Genomic DNA, 16,740 nt, shown 5'->3' with positions numbered 1-16,740 from the left:
TGTCTTTTGCTGTCCTCCAAAGTGACTGTTTCTATTCCCTCTTTTATAGTAATCACAATTAATAACTCTGATTGCCAAATCAAAAACTATGTGGGGATCAGAGGTGCTGGAACATCTTGCAGACCTCCAAAAAGAATCTTCAAGAATAGTCACGGCTATTTGACTTATGCAGCCTAGTCCTTTGTACCTGCGGGTTGATGGATGGTTGAGAGGTGCCTTGGACAGTCATGTGTCAAGAAGAGGTTACCCTCGCCCTGACCGGTGTGGCTCAGTGGATAAAGCGTCGGCCTGCGGACTGAAGGGTCCCAGGGTTCGATTCCGGTCAAGGGCATGTACCTTGGTTGCGGGCACATCCCCAGTAGGGGGCGTGCAAGAGGCAGCTGATGGATGTTTCTCTCTCATCGATGTTTCTAACTCTCTATCCCTCTCCCTTCCTCTCTGTAAAAAATCAATAAAATATATATTAAAAAAAAAAAAGAAGAAGAAGAGGTTACCCTTAAGTTTGTGTGGCTGACTGCAGTAAGGCATCCCTGCAGTAGTTGGTGATTGCAGTAAACCTGCTGTAACACGCATTTGGATACAAGGGATTGACTTCCGTTCTCAGGCCAGTCCATTTCTCAAATTCCAGGAGGGGCTAGCCAGTGGAATAGCATCATTATTTTGAGACTCTTTAGTTCAGTAATCAGTCTAATAACATGAAAGCAAATAAAGTGTTCTTCTCATCCCTCCCCTCCATAATGGAAAATATTTAAAAATTGCTTTTTTTTTATTTGAGAGTAATAACACAGTCCTTTATTTTTACCCAGTTGAATTGGAGGGGGGCTCATTTAATAATGAGGTTTTTACTATATTGAATTTGTTTTTACCCAGATAGTTTCTTTTCATACTAGCATAGACTTCTGCCTCACTCTTTAGACCATTTCTCTGCATATTTTCATTTTCAGAAATGGATAGGATAAAAAATAAAAGGAGATGAAATTCAAACCAGTCAGTTTCATCTGGACAGCTGGATTATCATAGCCACTCCATCACCTACCTAGACTTGATTTATTTGTACTGGGAGGACGCATATCTCACTTTCTTTTTTTTTTTTCTCTTCCATTTCCAGGAGGGCTGTTGGCCCGCCACTGTGCTGTTGAACAGTATGCAGTCCTTTCGGGAGCAAAGCAGTTACCACGGAAACCAGCAGAGCTACCCACAGGAGGTACACGGCTCCTCCCGGCTAGAAGAGTTCAGCCCTCGCCAGGCCCAGATGTTCCAGAATTTTGGGGGCGCAGGTGGTGGTGGTGGCAGCAGTGGCGGCAGCAGTGGTGGTGGGCGGCGAGGGACAGCAGCGGCTGCAGCAGCGATGGCTAGCGAGACCTCTGGCCATCAAGGCTACCAGGGTTTCAGGAAAGAGGCTGGAGACTTCTACTACATGGCAGGCAACAAAGACCCCGTGGCGGCAGGCACCCCGCAGCCTCCTCAGCGAAGGCCTTCTGGGCCTGTGCAGAGCTATGGACCCCCCCAGGGGAGCAGCTTTGGCAATCAGTATGGGAGTGAGGGTCATGTGGGCCAGTTTCAAGCACAGCACTCTGGCCTTGGTGGTGTGTCTCATTATCAGCAGGACTACACGGGGCCTTTCTCTCCAGGGAGTGCTCAGTACCAGCAGCAGGCATCCAGCCAGCAGCAGCAGCAGCAAGTCCAGCAGCTGAGACAACAGCTTTACCAGTCCCATCAGCCTCTGCCACAAGCCACTGGCCAGCCAGCGTCGGGCTCATCCCATCTGCAGCCGATGCAGAGGCCCTCAACTCTGCCATCCTCTGCCGCTGGTTACCAGTTACGCGTGGGTCAGTTTGGCCAGCACTACCAGTCTTCTGCTGCCTCCTCCTCCTCCTCCTCCTCCTTCCCGTCACCACAGCGTTTCAGCCAGTCTGGGCAGAGCTATGACAGCAGTTACAGTGTGAATGCTGGATCCCAGTATGAAGGGCATAATGTGGGTTCTAACGCACAGGCTTATGGATCACAATCAAATTACAGCTATCAGCCTCAATCTATGAAAAATTTTGAACAAGCAAAGATTCCACAAGGAGCCCAGCAGGGGCAGCAGCAGCCACAGCAGCAGCAGCCACAGCAGCAGCCTCAGCAGCAGCAGCCTCAGCAGCAGCAGCAGCAGCACGCTCCGCAGCACGTGATGCAGTACTCCAACGCTGCCACCAAGCTGCCCTTGCAGAGCCAGGTGGGGCAGTACAACCAGCCCGAGGTTCCTGTGAGATCCCCCATGCAGTTCCACCAGAACTTCAGCCCCATTTCTAACCCTTCCCCAGCTGCCTCTGTGGTTCAGTCTCCAAGCTGTAGCTCTACCCCATCTCCTCTTATGCAGAGCGGGGAGAATCTCCAGTGCGGGCAAGGCAGTGTGCCCATGGGTTCTAGAAACAGAATCCTACAGTTAATGCCTCAGCTCAGCCCAACCCCATCGATGATGCCCAGTCCTAATTCTCATGCTGCCGGCTTCAAAGGGTTTGGACTAGAAGGAGTGCCAGAAAAGCGCCTGACGGACCCTGGGTTGAGTAGTTTGAGTGCCCTGAGTACTCAAGTGGCCAATCTTCCTAATACTGTCCAGCACATGCTACTTTCTGATGCCCTGACACCTCAGAAGAAGACCTCCAAGAGGCCCTCCTCCTCTTCCAAGAAAGCAGACAGCTGCACAAACTCTGAAGGCTCCTCCCAGCCTGAAGAACAGCTGAAGTCCCCCATGGCAGAGTCACTGGACGGAGGCTGCTCCAGCAGTTCTGAGGATCAAGGCGAGAGAGTCAGGCAGCTGAGTGGCCAGAGCACTAGCTCTGACACCACCTATAAGGGTGGAGCCTCAGAGAAAGCCGGCTCCTCCCCAGCACAAGGCGCTCAGAATGAAGCCCCCAGACCCAGTGCCAGTCCTGCAGCCAGAGAAGAGGCGGCCTCGCCAGGTGCTAAGGATACGCCACCATCATCCGAGGGCAACCCAAAAGTCAATGAGAAGACCATTGGGGTGATTGTCTCCCGGGAAGCCATGACAACTCGGGCAGAAAAGCCTGGTGGGCCAGATAAAGGCTCTCAAGAGGAGGATCCCACGGCCACTCAAAGGCCACCCAGCACGGGTGCGCCCAAGGAAATCAGTCACGCATCAGGTCCACAGCCAGAGCCTCCAGGAGGAGGGGGCAAAGGAAACAAGAGTGGCGATAACCCCAACCACAATGGAGAGGGCAATGGCCAGAGCGGGCACCCCACAGGAGGCCCTGGCTTCATAGGCAGAACTGAGCCTAGCAAATCTCCCGGCAGCCTGCGCTATAGTTACAAAGACAGCTTTGGGGCAGCCATGCCAAGAAGTGTCGGTGGCTTTCCTCAGTACCCTACGGGGCAAGAGAAGGCGGATTTCACTGGCCATGGGGAGCGGAAGGGTAGAAATGAGAAGTTCCCCAGCCTCCTGCAGGAAGTGCTTCAGGGTTACCACCACCACCCTGACAGGAGATACTCTAGGAGTACTCAGGAGCATCAGGGCATGGCTGGTGGTCTAGAAGGAACCACGAGGCCTAATGTCTTAATTAGTCAAACCAATGAATTAGCTAGCAGGGGCCTTTTGAACAAAAGCATTGGGTCCCTATTAGAAAACCCCCACTGGGGCCCCTGGGAGAGGAAATCAGGCAGCTCAGCTCCGGAAATGAAACAGATCAATTTGGCTGACTATCCAATTCCCAGAAAGTTTGAAATAGAGCCTCAGTCATCAGCCCATGAGCCCGGGGGTTCCCTCTCCGAAAGAAGATCAGTGATCTGTGACATTTCTCCACTAAGACAGATTGTCAGGGACCCGGGGGCTCACTCGCTGGGACACATGGGTGCTGACACCAGACTTGGGAGGAATGAACGTCTCAATCCAAGTTTAAGTCAGTCGGTCATTCTTCCAGGTGGCTTGGTATCCATGGAAACAAAACTAAAATCCCAGAGTGGGCAGATAAAAGAGGAAGACTTTGAGCAATCCAAATCCCAAGCTAGTTTCAACAACAAGAAATCTGGAGACCACTGCCATCCTGCTAGCATCAAGCACGAGTCTTACCGAGGCAATGCCAGCCCCGGAGCTGCCACCCATGACTCCATCTCAGACTATGGCCCTCAAGACAGCAGACCCACGGCCATGCGGCGGGTCACTGGCAGAGTGGGTGGTCGGGAGGGCATGAGGGGTCGGCCCCCTTCTCAGTATCATGACTTTGCAGAAAAACTGAAGATGTCTCCCGGGAGGAGCAGGGGCCCAGGGGGAGACCCTCATCACATGAACCCACATATGACCTTTTCAGAGAGGGCCAACCGGAGTTCGTTACATGCTCCCTTTTCTCCCAACTCGGAAAGCCTGGCCTCTGCGTATCACACAAACACACGGGCTCATGCTTATGGGGATCCCAATGCAGGTTTGAATTCTCAGCTCCATTACAAGAGGCAGATGTACCAACAGCAACAAGAGGAATATAAGGACTGGAGCAGCAGCTCTGCTCAGGGAGTGATCGCTGCGGCCCAGCACAGGCAGGAGGGGGCCCGGAAGAGCCCAAGGCAGCAGCAGTTCCTGGACAGAGTGCGAAGCCCTCTGAAAAATGACAAAGATGGTATGATGTATGGCCCACCGATGGGGACTTACCATGACCCCAGCGGTCAGGAAGGTGGGCGCTGCCTCATGTCTAGTGATGGTCTGTCGAACAAAGGCATCGAATTGAAGCATGGCGCCCAGAAGTTCCAGCAAGAATCTTGCTGGGATCTTTCTCGGCAGACCTCTCCAGCCAAAAGCAGCTGCCCTCCAGGAATGTCCAATCAAAAAAGATATGGACCACCCCATGAGACCGATGGGCATGGACTGGCTGAGTCTACACAGTCATCCAAACCTAGCAATGTTATGCTGAGGCTTCCGGGGCAAGAGGATCATTCTTCTCAAAACCCCCTAATCATGAGGAGGCGTGTCCGTTCTTTTATCTCTCCCATTCCCAGTAAGAGACAGTCACAAGACGCGAAAAACAGCAACACTGAAGATAGAGGACGCCTCCTTCACCCATCAAAAGAAGGCGCTGATAAAGCGTTCAATTCCTATGCCCATCTTTCTCACAGCCAGGACTTCAAGTCCATCCCCAAGAGAGAATCCACCAAGGACCTCACAAGTTCAGACAATAGACACTGCCCTCCTGTTACCCTCACAAGTCCTGCTAAGACCAAAATACTGCCCCCACGCAAAGGACGGGGACTGAAATTGGAAGCTATAGTTCAGAAGATCACTTCCCCAAATATTAGGAGGAGTGCGTCCTCGAACAGTGCAGAGGCTGGGGGAGACACAGTCACTTTGGATGACATACTGTCCTTGAAGAGTGGCCCCCCTGAAGGTGGGAGTGTTGCTGCTCAGGATGCCGAGATGGAGAAGAGAAAAGGTGAGGTGGTATCTGACCTAGCCTGTCCCACAAACAAAGAGCTGAACATAGAAAAGCCTCTGGCAAGGTCTTCAGAGGAGTGGCGTGGCAGTGGGGATGACAAAATGAAGACTGAGACACACCCAGACACCGTCACTGCTGGAAAGGAACCCCCTGGTGCCATGACATCCGCAACCTCACAGAAACCTGGGAGTAACCAAGGGAGACCAGATGGTTCCCTGGGTGGGGCAGCGCCTTTAATCTTTCCTGACTCCAAGAATGTACCTGCAGCTGGCGGACTGGCCCCTGAGGCAAATCCGAAGGCTGAAGAGAAGGAGACCGATGCAGTGACGATTTCCCCCAAACCGGAGGGTTTCCCCCCAAAGGGGTATTTCCCTTCAGGAAAGAAGAAGGGGAGACCCATTGGTAGTGTGAATAAGCAAAAGAAACAGCAGCAGCCGCCACCTCCACCCCCGCAGCCCCCCCAGATACCAGAAGGTTCTGCAGATGGAGAGCCAAAGCCAAAAAAGCAGAGGCAAAGGAGGGAGAGAAGGAAGCCTGGGGCACAGCCAAGGAAGCGGAAAACCAAACAAGCAGTTCCCATCGTAGAACCCCAAGAACCTGAGATCAAACTGAAGTATGCCACCCAGCCACTGGATAAAAGTGATGCCAAGAACAAGTCTTTTTTCCCTTATATTCACGTAGTAAATAAGTGTGAACTTGGAGCCGTTTGTACAATCATCAATGCTGAAGAAGAAGAACAGACCAAATTGGTGAGGGGTCGGAAGGGGCAGAGGTCTCTGACCCCGCCCCCCAGCAGCACTGAGAGCAAGGCGCTCCCAGCCTCGTCCTTCATGCTGCAGGGACCTGTGGTGACCGAGTCTTCTGTGATGGGCCACCTGGTTTGCTGTCTGTGCGGCAAGTGGGCCAGTTACCGGAACATGGGTGACCTCTTTGGACCCTTTTATCCCCAAGATTATGCAGCCACTCTCCCGAAAAACCCACCTCCTAAGAGGGCCACGGAAATGCAGAGCAAAGTTAAGGTACGGCACAAAAGCGCTTCCAACGGCTCCAAGACGGACACTGAGGAGGAGGAGGAGCAGCAGCAGCAGAAGGAGCAGAGGAGCCTGGCCACCCACCCCAGGTTTAAGCGGCGGCACCGCTCGGAAGACTGTGGTGGAGGCCCTCGGTCCCTGGCCCGGGGGCTTCCCTGTAAAAAAGCAACCACAGAGGGCGGCAGCGAGAAGACTGTTTTGGACCCAAAGCCCTCTGTGCCCACCACTTCAGAAGGTGGCCCCGAGCTGGAGTTACAAATCCCTGAACTACCTCTTGACAGCAATGAATTTTGGGTCCATGAGGGTTGCATTCTCTGGGCCAATGGAATCTACCTGGTCTGTGGCAGGCTCTATGGCCTGCAAGAAGCGCTGGAAATAGCCAGAGAGATGGTGAGTACGAGAAATCCTTACCAGCTTGCTCTTTATCTTCTTTTTGGTTCTATTTCTTCCACCTTTACCTATTGCAGCCTTACTGTTTTATTCTTAACTAGTGTTCCCATTGCAGGAAAAATCCTGCAATAGGGTTTCCTGCTGTACTCTACCCCGCCCCGCCTGCTCTCCTCCCTTGTCCCCTGCCCCGCCTTCTCCGCCAGCCCCCCTGCTTTTCTCCCTTCTCCGCCAGCCCGCCCGCTCTTCTTCCTTCTCCCCTGGCCCTGCCTCCGCTCCTCCCTTCTCCCTCAGCCCTGCCTGCTCTTCTTCCTTCTCCCCCGGCCCCGCCTCCGCTCCTCCCTTCTCCCCCCCCCCCCCCCCCGGCTTGCTTGCTTCTCCGAAGCTTTGCTCCCTTCTGCAGCTCTTGGCTTCTTTCTATGCTGTCTTGATATGCAAATTAGCCGCCATCTTTGTTGGGGTAATTTGCATACTCGTCCTGATTGGCTGGTGGGCGTGGTTTGGCTGGTGGGCGTGGCTTGGGTGTAGCAAAGGTGCGTTCAATTTGCATATTTGTCTATTATTAGGTAGGATATCATGTTGTAATTCCTCCAGATTAAAGCCACTAGGCCCAAATGATGGGCAGAAATTTGGAAGATTTAACTTTTAATTTTATCAATAATAGGTGTTTATAGGTTACAAAGTCAAGCTAGTGCAATACAGCTTACTAAAATAGACGTCCTCTACCCCTCCTCAGATCGACTTCTGATTCATTCCTCTGCTAGTTTCCTGTTTCTAAACAATAAGCTTCTGCTATTTGTGTTATTTACTGATCCATTTTTCCCATTTTTCAACATCTGACTAATACTTATGAAATATGCTATGGCTATATTTCCTTTTTTCTAAAACTTCTCATATCTCTAAAATTATTAATTCATGTTATTATTTGCTTTTTATTTTTTTGGACCACATCTCTCTAATTCAGACTTTGCCATTGAAATGTTTATTCTTTAAGTCTGTTTCATAACTGTTACGCTAGGGTGTTCGTCACCATCATTTGTTTCTTCCCCCTAGTCAATGCTCTTTCTTAAATCCTGTATTTTTGCCTTTCTTAGTCTGGACTTTTACTTAATGGAGTATATCATCCTTTAGCAATTTCCTGAGAAAGGGTGCATGGGAGGTACATACGTTGCGATTTTGCCTACTGAAAAGGTCATTATTCATTCATGTTTAATTGAAGATTGGTTGGGTATAGAATTCTAGATTTGAAATCATTTTCTCTCACTGTCTTGGTGTCATGACTCCTGGCTTGTCCAGTAGCTTCTAGGGTTGCAGTTGAGAGGACCAGAGGGGTGTTTTTTATTTGTTTGTTTTTGTTTTTTATTGGTTGATTGGTTTTACAGAGAGAGAAAGGGAAGGAGAAAGAGAAACATCAATTTGTTGTTCCACTTACTTATGCATTCATTGATTGATTCTTGCATATGCCCTGACTGGGATTGAACCCTGTCCCAAGTAGATCCTGGGAAAGGATCTGAGGTGTTTATCTAAGGCGTCCCTTGAGATAAACTTTAACTGTGCAGGTGTTGGGACATTCAAGTAGTTGCTAGCGAACCAAGGGCAGGCCTAGGACCGAAAAGACTAGAAGCTTTAATTTCAGTTTTAAGCGTACGCAAAATGATTCCATTCACTGCCGGAGGAATTACACCACGTGAAACATACGCAGTTGCAAATCACACAGCACTTTCTTACTCACACACGTTCCTGATGCTGCGGGTACAGGCTTGAGGGGATCCCGGCGGTGCTGTCCTCTGGGGTCCGGCAGCTGGGCTGGTGCGGTCCGGATGCAGGGGGCCGGCGTTCCTCACCCGAGAGCTCGGTCGCGTCTCGATTGATCGGGAGGTCCTAGCCGTTCTCTGTCGTCTGGCAGGGAGAGGAGCGTGGGGCGGCGTCGCTTGCCGGACTGACAAAAGGACGTGCCTTTGTGGTGGCCTCGACAGGCGAGCCCTGTTGGCTGGCCAGGACCCGTTTTTAAAGCCTGTTTCATACTCGTAGCAGTTCAGGTGGCTGTCAGTGAAGGACGTCAATGCACACATGTTCATCTCAAACAGGGCGAGGGGCTACATGTGGTTATCTAGGGAGAGGACCTCACTCACACATATGGTTATCTGAGCCAGTCACTCTGAGGCAGTAACTGAAGTTCAAATCCTTGTCTCTGGGGGTACACACGCTTCAGGGCAGTGGGGAATATGTCCTTAATATCACACTTTAACTTTCAAGAAAGTTAACTCAAACCTTTTAAAACCTCTTTAACATTTTTAGACATTTTTAAAACATTTCTATATATTACTATAACAAACCCGAAACCTTGGCATATCAGGACAGCACTCTAACAACTGAACTACCCAGCCAGGCCCTGGAATTCTGATTTTCATTTGTTATATGTGTGTTCTATCTTCTTCCCAGGAAGGTTTGAGGATCTTCTCATGTTCCCTTGGGGTCTGACATCTCAGAATGATAGGCATTGAGGTCAGTCTTTATTCATTGTGCTGGCTACTCTGTGAGGTTTAGCCACCTGTAAACTCATGCCTTTCAGTTTGGGAAGTTTGTCATGTGTTATTTCTTGCATGATTTCTTTCCCTCTGTCTTCTCTGTTCTCTCTTTCTGGAATTCCTGTTAATTAGGTGTATTGTACCTTCTGGGTTGATCCTCTGGCTTTATCTTTTCTTTCCTATTCTGTGTTCTCTCTCTCTGTCTTTTTGTTCTAATTTCTCCATGTTTTCTTCAACTTTTATCATCTAACCTTTTATTTATCTTAATTTCTGATATCTTGGAGAGCTTTCTCTTCTCTGAATATCCCTCTAAAGAGACAGTTACCTGGTTGAATTGGGCTGAGTTAGGGATCCAACTCCTCTTACAAACTCTGAGTTAATGTTCTGGTTGCCAGCCCCATCTTACACCACCCACTTTCTGAGACACTGCCTTCTCAGGATCTGTGTCACAAGGGGTTGGCTTTCTAGGGACCCCTATTCTCTCTGCTTCCTTTCTATCTGCTGAATCACTTATTTTGTGTCTATTCTATTTCCAGCTTCCAGAATTTGGACATCTTTTTTCTTTTTTCACATCTTTATTGTTAAAAGTATTACATGTGTCCCTTTTTTCCCCCCATTGATCCCTCCAGCCCACCCCCACCCCAGGCCTTCACCACCCTATTGTCTGGGTCCATGGTTATGCATCTATGCATACAAGGTCTTTGGTTGATTACCTCCCACTCACCCACCCCTCCCCCGCCTTCCCTCCGAGACTCCACACTCTGTTCCATGCTTCCATGTCTCTGGATCCACTCCATTCATCAGTTTATTTTGTTAATTAGATTCCACTTATGAGTGAGATCATGTGATACTTGTCTTTCTCTGAGTTATTGTACTGAGCATGATACTCCACAGAATTTGGACATCTCTTGTGTGTTATTTGTTTCCTCTCCCATTCTTCATGTCCTCATGGATTTGTCTTATAAGTTTATCCCTTGATTTCTGTGGGAGGGAAAATAATGTGTAAATGTATGGTTTGAACTACAATATTTAATCAGGTGAGAGATTTTTTGTATTAATTTACATTTAAAACTTATAGTGGACAGTTATACAAATGACTTTCAATCATAATGAGGATTTTATCAGCCAGAATTATAGAATTCTTGGACACTTTTTACTGTCCTCTCCACCCCTTGATCATTGAATTATCCCCAGAATTTATAACAGTGTCTGATAAAAAGGAAGTACTCAAGCTATAGTTAAAATGTAATTAATGTGAAATTTATTTATTTTTTAAATTCGAACATCCTAATTGTAACACAAGGGGCTTGTCTTTCCCACACGTTCTTTCTTCTGTTTCCTTCCCTGTCTCCATCGTCAATGTCACTCCCAAACCCCAAGTTTGAAATAGATTTACTTCTTAGACACAGTGACATTTTAAAACGCAAAAGTCTTAAAGTGATGCAACATTAAGACGCTAACGTACAAAATTCTTCAAAATAGTCAAGTCTAAGCACTCAATAATCCATTCATCATCATGGCCTGCTTGCCAACTTTCCTCTAGAAAGTTAAAATATTCGGTGGATTGGTTTGTTTTTTTTATTTATTACTTTTTGGTGTGTGTCCTGTCCATCCATCAGTATTTTCTTCATTACAACATAGGTTATTACTAACATCTCTTTGAGTAATGTTTACATATAAATTTTTTAACATTCTATAACAATAATGGATAACCAGTAATCAGCAGGCTAAATCCTCCTGCCTAGCAAAGCCTTCGATCCTGTGTCTCAATCAAAGTCTAGTTTATAGAAAGTAGAAGGTACCCAACAATGATGTGACCACCCTAAATCACAATTCCCATCATCCCCAAAGGTTGGTGAACAGTGGAGCTTGCATTTTTAAATTCCTAATCAGGAATCGATGTCTTCAGGAAGTGACAATTTAGTCTATTACTTGTCAGGTTTGATTCCAAAATAAAATCTGGAATGTTATAATTGGAACATATCCACTGAATATGATAAATCGGCCTTTTTCTAACCCATCCCCCATAACCCGCATTGACTAACTGGTTAAAATAACATGAAGCATTTTGGGTACAGAACATTGAAAGTAATTTTTTTGTTTTTTAAAATATTAATTGCAGCCTCAACTGTTTCATAAGCGCTTCAAATTAATCATGTGTTCTAAGGGATGAATGTTGGAATGCTTTATTTAAAGGTAAAAGGTATAAAAATGGGTATTTCTGTCCCTACACTTCTATATAATAGAATTTCTAACACCTAGATGTTTTAGTTTTCTGATAGCTCCATCAGGGCCGCAAATTCTACCATCTCCTTTAATGAAAGGTTTCAGAACACAAACAGTTGAGCAATCTTTTTTATTTTTTTAATATATTTTATTAATTTTTTACAGAGAGGAAGGGAGAGGGATAGAGAGTTAGAAGCATCGATGAGAGAGAAACATCGATTAGCTGCCTCCTGCACATTCCCTACTGGGTATGTGCCTGCAACCAAGGTACATGCCCTTGACCAGAATCAAACCTGGGACCCTTGAGTCCGAAGGCTGATGCTCTATCCACTGAGCCAAACCTGTTAGGGCGAGCAATCTTTTTTTTAATAGATATAATTGATGTATGACATTATATTAGTTTCATGACCAATCTTAAATCTCATATTGCACCTTTAACCTTTTGCACTCGGATGTTGAGTGTGACTCGACACAGTTAGCATTAGAATAAAGGAATCAAAAAAAAAGGAAGCGAGTGCAAAGGGTTAAGCTTATTACTTCACTAGAGGCCCAGTGCACGGATTTGTGCACATTGAAAGGAAATTAATTAGAAGGTGGCTGGTGGGGTGGGGTGGGATGGGCAAGACGGGCCAGACACACCCTGTAGCCAACCTCCCATGGTCCCTCCCGGGCTGGCCTCACCTGTGGTGGTGCAGGGCTCGAAGGACATCTGCAGAGTGAGCGGGGTCCCTCCAGTATGTGGGGTTTCTCGGCCTGGCCTGCGGGGATCCAGACCGGCAGTCTGACATCCCCCAAGAGGTCCTGAAGTGCAAGAGGGCACTTGGCAAAGTTGCTGTCGCTCAACAGCTCCTGTGTTGAGCATCTGCCCCCTGGTGGTCAGTGCGCATCATACCTACTAGCCCGTCAGCCAGTTGCTTAGCCTTTTATATAGATAGATACTAGAGGCCCGTTGCACGGGATTCGTGCACTGGTGGGGGGCATGGCCTGTAGGGATCAGCTGTTGTGGAAGTGCCACTCATCCCAGTCAGCCAAGCGGCAGTGGATCCGCCCTCTAAGTGGCTGCTCCCTGGTCCGGCATCTTCTCTGGAGCTGGAGCACTCGCCTCTCCAGGGGACCTGATCGAGGCCAGGCCCAGGGACAATAGCACTGAGAGGTGATGGAGTAGGCCTCAGTCCCACAGCGGCTATGAACCCGCCTCCCAGCCTCCGGGGTCAGCTCTGTGAGCCCGGCAGCGGCCTGCAGGCGTCCAGAGGAGGAAGTGGCAGGGAGCAAGGAGTAGAAGCCTGGGGCGAGGAGGTGATGATCATAGCCCGGGTTCCTGCCCATTGGCCCCGGGGTTTGCAGCAGGAGCAGCCGCTCATCCTAGTCAGCCGAGCAGCGCTCCCACTGTGGTAGTGTACTGACCACCAGGGGGGAACTCCTGCATTGAACATCTGCCCCCTGGTGGTCAGTGCACGTCATAGTGTCTGGTCAACCTGTCGTTCTGGTCATTCCACCATTTGGTTGCTGGGCTTTTATTATATAGGAGGATTGTACCTACTCACTTTGCCAGTACCCTTTAAAAATATTAACTTTCTCTTTCCTTAAGTCTATTCTATTTATTTTACTTCCCTCTTTTAGAATAGAATGCTAGCTTTTATGTTGAATTTAATTTTTCAGAAGACTAGCACATCTGTTTTATTCTCCCAAGCCACCCAGTGAGATAGGAAGGGAGAACATACCATTCCATTACCCTTAGAATAAAGGAAGACTCGACTTTAGTGACACACGCTCAGACTTAGTGATGTGTTGATTTTAAAAATGGTTTAAAAAGTTATGCTTCTTGGCTCTTAGAGCTGATGTTCCACTATGACTACAAGATTCTTTTCTGTTATGCTTAGCTTTTATTCTAGTGTATTCAAGAACAGATTAAAATTACACTAACTTGCCCTGACCTGGTTGGCTCAGTGGATAGAGCGTCAGCCTGCGGACTGAAGGGTCCCAGGTTCGATTCCGGTCAAGGGCATGTACCTTGGTTGCGGGCATATACCCAGTAGGGAGTGTGCAAGAGGCAGCTGAATCGATGTTTCTCTATCATCGATGTTTCTAACTCTCTATCCCTCTCTCTTCCTCTCTGTAAAAAAATCAATAAAATATATTTAAAAATAAAAAAATAATAATAAAATTACACTAACTTGCCTTCTTTTATTTAATTTGATTGATGATGTTTCAATTTATCAAGGTCATTTGAGTCTGGTTTTATCTTAGATTTTAGCAGATATATCCAATTTTGGTCTGTTTAATAAGCATGCTCTCAATCCTATTATGTTGAGATAAGGCCACATATATTTTATTAGAGATCCATTTTGGCCTATGTATTTAACAGGTGTTTTGACAAGCATGATATAACAAAATAACATGGAGTACTCAAGGGACAGTAGCTCCTCTTCCTGTAAGTGTAACAATATGCTGAAAATTAGGACATTCTTGTACAGACAGCCTTCACTCCTTCCTTTTCAGAGTGTAGGACTTAATCCATTCATTTCTGTGCAGGCCTCTTTGGTTTTGTCTAACTTTGACCTCTGCTTACTTATCTTGGTGTAATTATACGTGTGAATCTACAGTGACCTCTGGCATGGATGGTGTGACAGTTAGTTGTTTCTAAAAGGCATACATGTGATTTGGTATGTAAAAATCACCTTCGACACATTTAGTAATGCGAGGCCTTGAGGATTGTGGCATCAGACAGGGACCTGGTAACCATGGATCTCTGGTGTGTCCATTGACGGCACAGCCCAGCTTTGCCTGTACTTGTTCCGGTCCCTCCTCCCCCACCAGGCTGACAACACCATGCAGAATTTTTCATCTTCTTTTACCCCACAGTATATATTAAAGAACTGGTTTTAGTTTTAAAAAAAATTGGGGTCAGTATATTAAAAATAATATTTAAAGTGTATTTTTTTATTTTTTTATTTTATTTTTATTATATTTTATTGATTTATCACAGAGAGGAAGAGAGAGGGATAGAGAGCTAGAAACATCGATGAGAGAGAAACATCGATCAGCTGCCTCCTGCACACCCCCCACCGGGGATGTGCCCGCAACCAAGGCACACGCCCCCGACCGGAACCGAACCCGGGACCCTTCAGTCCTCAGGCCGACGCTCTATCCACTGAGCCAAACCGGTTTCGGCTAAAGTGTATTTTTAATACAAGTTTAAATAATGGAAAAAAATTTATCTCCCCCAAGCCTAATATCCTCCTTGATTTACTTCACATTGCAACAAAAACATTATTTGACAAGCATAAAAGTATTAATACATTGATTACATTATTAAAATGTGACCACATGTTAAAACAAAACAAAACAAAAGGTCAGTTCCCCTTTCTGGTTATCTGTAAAGGACTTATCCTAGATACTCCGTGAATTCCCATCCATGCTGTGCTCAAGTTAGAAGCCTAGCAAGGATGCTGCTACCAGCCCAGGTCCTGTTCTTCACCCGTGTCCCTCTCCCCTCCCACCTCCCATACAGATGCTCCACAGTGCCCTCTGCTGGACTCCCTCTCACATTCCCACACTCCTCCTCCCTCACCTGCCCTTCTCTGGCAGTCACTTGGTCTTTGTTATCAAAGCTCACACTTCTGTCACAGCCTGTCTGCGTTACACGTCAAGGCACCCAGGCCTGCTCACCTCTGTTCCCATGACTGTGAGCTATAGCAGAAAGTTGTGTAATTAATCTTGTACCTCTTGCTCTCAACAGTTCTCTCTTCTTTTTTAATACTACACGATGACCGTGAGACCAAACTCAGAATTTGGCTTTTCTAAATTCTAAGGAATCTCATGTGAAATTTGTAGTTTTGAATTTTATTGCTTATATTACCTTCAGAATAAATTGTGACAAATTGTAAGACTCTTAATTTTCCTACAATGTTTATTTCTTTTAGGTGTAGAGAGATCTTTCCTGTGATGTAAGCTAGTTATTGCTAATATGTTAAAAGAGCCAACAAGGCCTCCCTAGTCAGTTTTGCTCAGTGGTTAGAGCATCAGCCCTCAGTCTGAAGGGTCACGGGTTCAATTCATGTCAAGGGCACATACCTTGGTTGTAGGCTCGATCCCCAGCAGCAGAGGATGGCAGAGTCCTTGCTAGAAAACCACTAAAAATCTGAATTTGGTGCCTTGGCCTGTGTCATTCAGTGGTTAGAGCGTCAGCCCATGCACCTTAAGGGTCAAGGTTCGATTCCCAGTCAGGGGCGTGTACCTGGGTTGCAGGTTCAATTCCCAGCCCTGGCTGGGGTGAGTACGGGAGGCAACCAATCGATGTTTCTCTCTCTCGCTCGCTCTCTCTTTTTCTCCCTCTCCCACATTTTACTACAACCTCAATGGCATTGGATGGTCTTAAGTATGTAATTCTTTTTAATTTAATTTCTTGTGTTGGTGATAGTGCTATTGTTTCCTATTTTAATGTTTTATGGCCATTGATCATTAATTTGGAATTTTAACATTTCTCCTCAATTTGTTGTCATTTTTCTGTGCATAGTTTTCCTAGTCTGAATAACTTCAATTGTCTGGAACATTCAGATGTGTGGAAGTCCTTTCTTCAGGAGTGCACCCTAAATGAGGCATTAGGAGAGCTCTTAGATAAAACCTTCTCACCTATAAATAGGATGATGATAGAGGACTGTTAAGAGTAAAATTAGAGATCAGGTAACTTGGTGGGTACTAAACTGTTCCTAGAGGCTTTTGAGTTGAGGTCACTTTAAGGGAACTAAGTACTGCGGGCTGGTGCCTGTTCTACAAGGTGTTCTCACGTGGCATTTTAGTAGAGTTTTGGGGAGAAATGAAACTGAAGAGAAAAGCCAACACCAGTGACCCTGTTCCTGTTAGCCAGGAAAGTGGAGTGGTTTGGGCTGCATGCGCCTCTGAGCGGACACTGGATTTGAACGTGTTGGCAGCATACTGTTGTCAAGTAATGTGCGGTAGGAGAATAGAACTGAAGAACTGCCACAGAAGCAGATGTGTAAGACCAAGGTCAACAAAAGAAAAAATTTCTGCCTGAAACTATAAAGTAGCATATAGAAAAAACTGTCAGTCTCATTACCAAAACATTTTACATCTGTCTTTCACACGGTGTCTTGGTAAGGCACAGTCTGCCGGGGACCATCGCCACGG

At 47.0% G+C, this 16,740-nt stretch overlaps 1 protein-coding gene across 2 annotated transcripts in view; it reads left to right on the top strand.

The window, feature by feature from the left end:
• Positions 1–989: 989 nt before the first annotated feature.
• TCF20 (transcription factor 20) overlaps positions 990–16,740 on the top strand; it is a 45,562-nt gene continuing 29,811 nt past the window's right edge. The window contains exon 1 of one of the 2 annotated variants that reach the window (XM_008144558.3): positions 990–6,841. In XM_008144558.3, the coding sequence (XP_008142780.2) occupies positions 1,145–6,841 (5,697 nt within the window). In that variant the 5' untranslated portion in view covers positions 990–1,144. The remainder of the gene's footprint in view (positions 6,842–16,740) is intronic. The other variant, XM_008144559.3, reaches the window with a different exon arrangement.

The sequence above is a fragment of the Eptesicus fuscus genome, chromosome 7, assembly GCF_027574615.1.
Source record: "Eptesicus fuscus isolate TK198812 chromosome 7, DD_ASM_mEF_20220401, whole genome shotgun sequence".
In the NCBI taxonomy this organism is placed as follows: Eukaryota; Metazoa; Chordata; class Mammalia; order Chiroptera; family Vespertilionidae; genus Eptesicus; species Eptesicus fuscus.
The sequence above is the reverse complement of the archived record's forward strand: the minus strand, read 5'-3'. Positions and strand labels throughout refer to the sequence as shown.